We start from the raw sequence: 9,764 nt of genomic DNA, 5'->3' as shown, positions 1-9,764 counted from the left end.
ACACAGCGTTGTAAAGAGCGATGCTTTCAGCGCTGTGAGCGTGAATCGGACCGCAGCCTTAGCATGTACTTAAGTTGTAAAGCGAGATCTACGCTGGTCACGCTGCCTACCGGCGGAGGTGGGTGCGGGAGGGGGGGCCGAAGGCCCCCCTTGCACCCCCCCGCGCGCGTATGTGTGTGTGTGTGTGTATGCATGTATCTTTAAAGCTATTTGAGTCCAACCCTTTTATATATATATATACATATGAAATGATTCGGGAAAACTCCCCCAACAACATATTTAAAAATAAACCAAATCGGAGAGGGGGCCCCTTTTATGCATAAATACCAAAGAAAATTAAACGTTTGCATGGAAAATTGAACAATACTTAAAAAAAAATAGATTAAAAAATAGGTAGGGTACATATTTTTCGGGCTCCCCCGATTGATTATATCACTGTCAGAGTCACAACAAAAGTTTACCAAGAGAGCCGCAAGAAAATATCAAAATTCGGAAAAGGCCCTATTGTAAATAATTACCGAATATTTAGGCCGTACATTGAAGACCGTGTCTACAGGCCGAAAACTAAGATGGCAGACAAAAACCTTGCGAGCACCGGTGGCAGTCATCATCTTGGCTTAAAGTAAGTAGCTGTCCTTTTTTCTGACTCTCCCTATGTGTGCAAATATATACAAAATGTTGTGTGTCCCTTTAAATATAGAAACTAAAATTTTGGTTGTGTGCGTTTAAGAATTTGGAAAAATTGACGATATATGGATTAGTTATCTTGATATAATAAATGAAAACTATGATTAATATATTATTATAAGACTTCTATCAACAAAAATCTAGTGGACTCATTTTTTCGGGAACATAAACGGTTTCATTATTTTTGAAGGTTTTTCGAAGTTATTAAAGAAATCTCAAATATAATTAAAAAATATAATTAAGAATCTCTTAAGAAGAGTGAAGAAAAACCGCGAAGTCTGTAAATCCGATAATAATTGATTTATCATTAATAATTTCTATATAAAGACATATATTCTCATTATTCATATCTTCCGGTATTTCGAAGTTATGGTTCTCGCAGAGTTTGATTAAATCATACTCATTAATTCCCGTAATCCATCATTATTACCGAATATATTACTAGTGATATTGTATATGCATCGTATTTATGCAATTTACGAAATTTATAAATGCCTTAATTTTTTATTTTATATTAATTTATATCATAAATATTATACATTAACTTTTTATTTTGAAGAGTATCTAAAGTACACTATAATTTAGATTTTTTTTTAATCGAGAGTTTTTCTTTGAAGTACTTTACAATCAAGATTGCCTTAATGTCTCCTGTTTCTATGCAACCCGATCATGCTTCGTGTATTGACAATCATGCGGTAGATGTGTATAACTACAGAGGGATTTTATTATGATTATAAAACAAATAATTCGTTATTAAGTGTGGCGCAATAATCTATTAAGGTTTTTTAAGGTCGTCTAATAAATTTCTGAATATATAAAAAAGAAGATATGATATATCTTTTATCTTTTAATACAAAGATAGCAAAAGAATACTGTCTATAGATAATTCAGATATCCATTTTATCATTAAATCGAACGAAGATCTTAACTGCTTCGATCGCCATGGAAGGGCGTTCCAAAATGATCTACAGTTGGTTCATTAAAAAGGTTGCAAATTTTAATTGTATTATAATATATATGATATACTTGATTATAATTACCAATATGCTCATAAAAATTAATTTAAAAGCTCAATTTATTTCGATTTATATGTTTTTATGCATAATATTATATAATATTATACATAAAATATATTAGAAATGTTTGTCTTGTCTTAAATACAAGATTTTTTTAAAAGGAGCCATGTATCTTAACTTGTTTTTGTTCTTAAGAAAATTTCCGCAAACAGCTGGTAATAGGATGAAATCGCATATTATGACATTTGGATGGGTGTGACTCATCATATGGAATGTGATTAAAAATAGCATCCAAATGTCGGTTAATGACGAAGCAATTATTTTGATAAAAAAAACTTTTACTCTTTCCTAATGTAATTATTTACTAGCATAAAAATTAATTATATTTCACAAAAAAATAGCAAATGCAAGTACAGGAAACGAGTAGCCATGAGATGCAAGTGCATCTTCGTTAAAAGGAGAAAAATTACGGGTTTCGCTTATTAAGTGCATACAGGTCAATCATTTAATAGCTGTCATAAAGTCTCGTATATAAAGTCGTGAGCTCTACTATAGATTTTACATCTTGCAAATATATAATTGGTACTTCAATCACCTTATGCCATATCACGCGATTTTACGCTAAAACGATTGTTGATTGACGTCTGATGATACTTCGAAGTTTAACGCGACGGTTCTCAACGGAGTTCCTCCGTCTGAGCAATAATTATTTCATTTCTCGTTTTTATTCGACACCAACTATATTATGCAAACAATAACAAGAGAGCTTTCGCGAGATACTTATCTCAGCTGCATGATTAGAGACTTAATAACGCGTGTGGTGAAACGTTTTTTGTTGATAACAAAATAATTAGATTCGTTGAAAATACGGAGGATTTAACGTTACGTGAACACATAACGTAAATAGCGGAAAAACTTTTTATTCAGGATGATTTTACTTCGATGATGCATAAATGCGTAATGCGATGATGTACCATCTTCGACCAACTGCGCATCACTGCCTTACTTAATTCAAAGTTTTCTAACGCGATCACATACAATGATGAACAGGCACGTTGTCAGAGATTTATAAGCATGCAAACAAATTATACGCTAGATTATGACGCGAGCTTCGTCAAAATCATGCTATTTTATTTATATAAAACGCTCCATGAGAACAGGACGCACCTTACAAACTTCTCTCATGTCAATGTGCAATTTATTCATCAAAGGCAATTGCTACTAAGATTCCATTCTGTGTAAGATTTCATGTTTCCACACAACTAAAAAGATTATCATTAATATACTAGTTTATAACAATTAAATAAATATTATATATATCATACATTTTTCAGAACACATTATATTACGTACTAAATGATTTGATGCAGTAAAAGATAATAAAATAATCTGAATCTCTAGATAATAAAATCTTGCAAATTAAAAATTGATAAAAGTAAATTATAGAGAACAAATACATATATATATCGTGTAAAATAATAAAATATCGTGTAATAAAATACATATAAAATAAGATACTATTATTTGTGCAAGAGCATATATCGTACAAAATGTGTAGTCTACCTTTATTTAAATTTATATCACATTTGATTCTTAACAAAGAAATTGCAATATTAGTTACAAATTAAAGATTTAATTAAAGAAAAATGTTAATAAATGAATATATATAACGCTATATAAATCATAATAGTTTATATAGCGTTATATATGTATATTCATTTAATTTACGATCACATAAAGATTATTTCGTTTTGCGTGATGACACATGCGAATTTTATTACGGCCTCCAAAAAGCCGGTCGCAAGGATAGCAAGATTGATAAGATTAGCATCTGTTAAGAATTCGGGAAGATTTGATCGCTGACCGGCCAACAATTTCTAGATAAAGCTTACGCGTGAAGTGATAGATTGAAATGTCTATTGCGCTATTAAGTACTAATGCTATTAGTAGACAATAGTAGAACTCTCTCAGCAGCACGTTATTCACATTTTAATTGTACTTATTTTCAAACTTATTGAAAATAAGTACAATTACAAGATTCTCAGCAAAGAAGAATTTATTGTAATTGGTATTTAAATCAAGTTAATCGTAATTTTACAATTTTCATGAAAACTTCTGTGAACGAATAAAGTTATTTAATAAAACCTAATTCATTCTCATTCTTATTCGTAACTTTAGATGTTAATATCTCATAAATAAAAGGTTTGCACAGACATATCTCTAGAGGAGTTTTTTTTTACTTATTCTGAGGTCCTAAATTCATATTTTGAAGTTAGAAGATTTAATTCTGAAACCCCCTATAGATGTGATAGAGCAATTCATTCACAAATTTTAGCCTAGAAGCTATCATTGAATACCGCGCGCGCGGACGATCGTTTCATCTTTTTATAAATACTCAAAACTGCCTCACGATTTCGTTACGAGAATAATTTAATCTTTTGTGTCATAGGTGTGTCAGCTACTGATTTGTATCTCTTCTTCATTGTACAAATGCATATTTATTATAATTAGATGCATTTATAAGCAAGATTTAATGCATTTTTAACGGGATGAATTTCATATCAAATATCCATGATATCCGCGAAGACAAAGTATTAGAATGCATGATTAATGAGTACAAAATAATTTTTGTATTTGTTCCAGCATACAGCCAATGCCGATGCTATCTATTTTCATAACAGCAAGAAGAAGACAATGTCACTTAATTCTGCATGAATAATTTTCTGTACGATTTATTTTAACATTGAGAATCATGCGATGATGATCTTATCATTGCACATCTTTTATTTAACACATTTATAAATACTTAACATATTTAACATCAATTACAACAATGATATTTAATACCCAATGATATTTAAGGTTCTTATATATAAAAAATTGAAGTAAAATTAATTAATTAATATAAATAAATATCTTTTTATAATTTGTTGATTAGCAAATTAATTTGTTAAAGATCTTTACTGTAATAGTTGCGATTAACTGATAGAAATTTGTACGACAGAATTATATATTTTAAAATTGAAGGAGGAATATAATATATTCAGAAACACACCGTTCTCTATGGTTATATAACGCTATAGGCTGTAGGCTATATATGAAGTAGTTGTGCAGATATCGATTACGGCACTGCTAACGTTGGTTTGCTGCCGAGTGGTTAAACGCTCAGCACGGACATTGATTGGCATCACTTTGTTCCATCGAAAATAAGCTGCGAGGAATACCACACGGTAGCTTAACAAGATAGAGATTGATTCAAGAAATTCTGACATTATAGCAATCTGTCATCGCACATAATTAAGCCGTCACAACGGCATTTATGGTAGACGTTTGTTCACACTGCGTTGTCTAGCTCAAAGAGAGAATTAATTATACGTATTTTCTCACGCAGCATCGGATATAGACTGTGATTGCCTACGAAGCATCGCAATGCAATAACGTCGTCAGCTTAAAGCAATATTAACTTATTGCAGATGCACATCCATTACCAATAAATCCGATAGAAGAAACAAGATAAGAGAGGGTCAATAATATAAGACTTAATATAAAAATTGGATTAAATCAATCCGATGGATGATGGATGGTACCAATGCACTGTACCATTATTACCGGTTGTTATTATGATCGCGTGATCGGATTTGATGCCAAACACTGTGATGATTTATATGCGTCGGGTAATGAATTTGATTGCGTTCATTCATAGGATCAGGAATAGATCCAAGTTTCATTCAGAAAATTCTGACGTAAGAGTGGCCGAGCACTATCATTCAGAAACAATTTGCTTGAGTAATGGCCACCGTGGAAGACGTAACGCGCGCGTAATACCGAAGGAAGCACAAGGACTCCAACTGCGTTTTATCTTAGTTTTCTGCTTCGGCGGCGCGTCCATTCCTCTGATGCTCGTTCATCAACGGGCAGCTGCAATCGCAATAATTGTTCTTGAGTGCTGTGAGAAATTCGTCTCCTCTTTTCGTGCTATAGGAAAAAAAAGACGGTTGGCCTTCTGTGCCTAGGTGTAAGACATTCGTTTTTAAGCAAGGTCGATGTCGCAATGCCGGCTCGTGCGGACGCACCTTGGATTCATCTCCCGTACGAATTATCGGCTGGCAGGAGATTCCAAGCTTAATATAGAAAAAAGATGGTATTTAAAAAATTTATTACGTATACATGTATTCCATATTCATCGTTCGCTATAACAATTTCAGATAAAGCTTTAGTAACACCGAGTCGATTTGCGTTTTACAAGATATAACGTTACTTTTTTTTTGCCCATCAATTTTTGCATGTGGGGCATAATATTCGCTATACTCGTCTGAATTATTTGGCGCAACCTTGTTCACGTGGATTTCGCTCGAAAATATGTAAATGGGCGAGTGGGAGGAGTCGTGGCCATGCGCCGACAAAGAGACAGACACAGGGAGGGAAAGCATGGGTATTAAAGTCTCCCGCAGCGTTCATGTATCTCCTCCCGCGATTAATCATTCTCGATTATGATTTTATGACTCAGACATATCGGCATTAATTTTACTGCCATGATGCCATCTTTTAATACTTTTGCAATTTGCCACAACACAGAGATATAATTCCCAAATTATTCTTTTTGTTTCCACCTTTAATTAATTTCAAGCCGACTTATTCTTAATTATATTTATTTCGAAAGTTTATTTCAAAAGAATATAACGTCAAATTTTATACACTATTCATATTAAAATTAATTTATATTAAATTTATATGATTGGCAAAAATTCAGGTAACTGTTTGATAGATGTAATTGTTTTAAATATATATTTTTTATTATATATATTTTTTGATATATAATTTGTAATTAATTAAAAATTTTAAGCAAAAGAGACTCGTAAAGCATAGAACGTAAGATTTGGTGCTCGAGCAACCGGTTCGCAAACAATCAGTAAATCGTGGATCAACGGAGCGCATTTCCTTCCCATTTGTCGGAGTAATATGTCTAGCAATGTACGTAGGTTTATCGAGAAGATAAAGAAGATGCACACGCGATCGTTTGTTTTGCAAATAAGATGTCTCTTAGAGAGTGACACACATTTCCTAAAATTTTTCAAACCCTAATAATTGAATAGCAAAATAATAGTCGGCATTTCCAAAGGAGAGAAATTCACCTTTGAAGCCTAAGCAAATTAAATATCCAACTGTATTGGTTTGTGGTCTGTTTGATAAACTTACTAAATGCACAAGATGTTTCTTAACTCATGTTCGAGTACAATTTAGAAATTTTGAAGAAATATCTGAATTTCCAAATCACGTGGACCGAAACTCCACCGTGGGCGAAACAAACTTTCTAAATTGCGATGCATGCTCGGGGCATTATCGTTATTGAGATTCATTTGCATTTCGCCCGCATTATATGCACTACGCCACGTGAACGTTGAGTTCTTGAAGACGACGTGCGAGCAAGTAATACAATGTCAACAGGTTTCTCGACTATTATGCAACCGATCGATTTAGGCGTCGCGTGGAAAGGTCAAGTCGACTTGAGATTACTTTTGGCAGAAGATTCCATTTCAGTCGGGATCTTCTCTCTCGCTCCTTCCCTCTTTCTCTTCGTCGTCTCTTACCGCCGTGGCTGGACAGAACCCTGGCTTTTTCTCGTTTTTGGGTACCATTACGATCAGGGAAAGTGGGGTCTACGGTTTCGTATAAAAGCGCATTCGGGCTCTCTTGGCGATCACACTCGAAATCTCATCACGCTCCTCCATTGGATCAACAGATTCGAGTCACCCGCACTTCAAAATGAAATTTCTCGTGAGTTTTGCATTTGTCTTCACCTTATCTTTAATTCTGCTATTTATAAGGAAATTTAAAATCGTAAAAAATTAATATCTGGTCTATATTTAATATTATTACTAATATTAATAAAATTCTAATTGAATCTGTATCTTTCTAGCGTAAATTTTCAAAATTTTTATAGAATCTCTGATTAACTTAATTTGATTAATATTTGTTAGTATAATCTGCACATATTTCGATATATAATTAAGAAGAAACTTTGAAATTTTTAGTTTCTTTTTTTAGATTCATCAACGCTACTCTAATCATTCGGAATAATTCCTGGATTTCCCCATTCGTTTCAATCTTCTCTGACTATTGCGAAAACAACTTGTTACGATTCTGTGATCTAATTAACGTTTGGCTAACTAATCGAGGGAAGAATAGAGTGTTAACTGCAATAACAGATTAAACGCAATAAATTAATAGTGATTAGACGCGTTGGGAAACAGCGGCCCTTTAATTATTTGCCTATAAACGAACTATTAACTCCCTTATCTCTCGATGATATCCAATCTTCTTTTCACGGATTTGCTACGAAACCTGTAATCTTTTTTTTGCAGCGCATAATTTTGCGCGCAAAGTAGCAATTTTTTGCCTCTTATACTTTCCGGCCAATTACATTGAATTTACATAATCGACATATAACACCATTGATTCTTAAACAATGGAAGTCCGTTTTTTAATTGGCATATTTTGCATGCTTGTTAATTAATAATATAACTAAATAATAATATTACAAATCGCTGCTTTTGTTTTACATTTCTTATTTTATCTCGGTATAGATTCAACGTTCAGAATTATCGATAAAAATTCTGTACAACTACTAATAATAAGCAGAAGTAAATTCATAGTCACGCCTTTATCTCATATCTTTAAGAGATGATAAAAAAAATTATTATCACCACTTGTCTCATTGTACCTATGTTCAATTTTGATTTCTATTTCAGATTGTGACCCTCGCTCTAGTCGCTGTTGCTCTGGCCCAACACCCACAGCAGCTGCAGCAGCAGCCGGTGGCCATTCTGAAATACGCGCAGGACAGCTCGCCGGAGGGATCCTACAGTTACGCCTATGAGACAGAGAACGGAATTGCCGCTTCCGAGCAAGGCTCGCCGCAGCCCGTTGGACCTAAGGGCGAGCCTGCGGTCGTTGCCCAAGGCCAGTATCAGTACACCGCTCCCGACGGCACCCCTATCGCCCTCCAGTACACGGCCGACGAGAACGGCTTCCATCCGCAGGGTTCCCACCTGCCGGTCGCTCCAGAGGTGCCCGAGCTGATCCAGAAGGCCGTTGCGTACGTTCTAGCCCACCCACAGCCCGAAAACCAACAATAAACGATCGATAACATTTAGCAACATCTTCGGATAAAGCGCCTACCTCTCGAGCCACAAACTGTAGATATAAAGTGTTTTCTTAATATATATAAATATAAATAGTTCTTTAAAAAACCCGGCGTATTCATTTGCCGACCCGATAAACCCACCACAACTTATTGCCCAAGGTAACAAAACGTGTTATTTTTAGGTATACTAATATTTTAGTAAAGGTGCTATTTTTAGGGATATATTTCTTCAACTATAGTAAGACAGAAATTAATTAGCATGATAAAATAATTAGTTATGTAACGTTTGTAGACAGTCACAATTGCCTTCATCTAGAATTATATTTAGGTATAATATTGTATATATCATAAGCATCAAGAAGGAGAGAAGGATATCTATAAAGATATTGATTTTAATTTGATTTCGTGCATGCTAATCAATTCGTCGCATTCTTCTCGCAGACACGCTACTTTTAATTTATAAAATCGTAACTCTCTATAGGTCACACGGATTCCGCGGATTCTGTAAGAAGGTCGCGACGGGATATTTTACGATGTTTTCTCATGTATACGCGCCAGATATTTCCGGCCAGGAGACCCTGGCATTTATTCTTACGCAACGAGTACACAGCCGCGTTACACCACCATGCCAGTTTAGCAATTTCGACGACACGACCGGAGTTTCTATTTGTGGAGGTGTGGAGTTGTGGAGTGAATAGAAATGACTGCGGATGCTGCGATCAGGTAAAAGATATGACCTACGTGAGCTCGGAGAAACGTTTTCGCGATTCCTCTCAGGAAATTAGCGCGGCGTCTTTCAAGGAACTAACGTTACATTTTGCGTATCGCGATGCGACTGCCTTGGAATCGGGACGAGGAAACGCGGTAGATCCGTGCGACGAAGGAAAAGATGTAGGCGCGGACGATAAATATTAATG

At 34.5% G+C, this 9,764-nt stretch overlaps 1 protein-coding gene across 1 annotated transcript; it reads left to right on the top strand.

Annotated features, from left to right (window-relative positions):
* The first annotated feature begins 7,295 nt into the window (after positions 1 to 7,295).
* On the top strand, positions 7,296 to 8,953 carry LOC139768760 (endocuticle structural glycoprotein SgAbd-8-like). The gene is made up of 2 exons (XM_071699281.1): positions 7,296 to 7,478; positions 8,453 to 8,953. Exons 1-2 carry the CDS (start codon positions 7,467 to 7,469, stop codon positions 8,837 to 8,839), a joined length of 399 nt encoding a protein of 132 aa, XP_071555382.1. The 5' UTR covers positions 7,296 to 7,466; the 3' UTR covers positions 8,840 to 8,953.
* Positions 8,954 to 9,764: the final 811 nt, after the last annotated feature.

This window comes from Temnothorax nylanderi, unplaced genomic scaffold (assembly GCF_030848795.1).
Source record: "Temnothorax nylanderi isolate EJ_2023f unplaced genomic scaffold, tnyl_v1.0 TNYL_tig0018_pilon, whole genome shotgun sequence".
NCBI classification, from domain to species: Eukaryota; Metazoa; Arthropoda; class Insecta; order Hymenoptera; family Formicidae; genus Temnothorax; species Temnothorax nylanderi.
The sequence above is the reverse complement of the archived record's forward strand: the minus strand, read 5'-3'. Positions and strand labels throughout refer to the sequence as shown.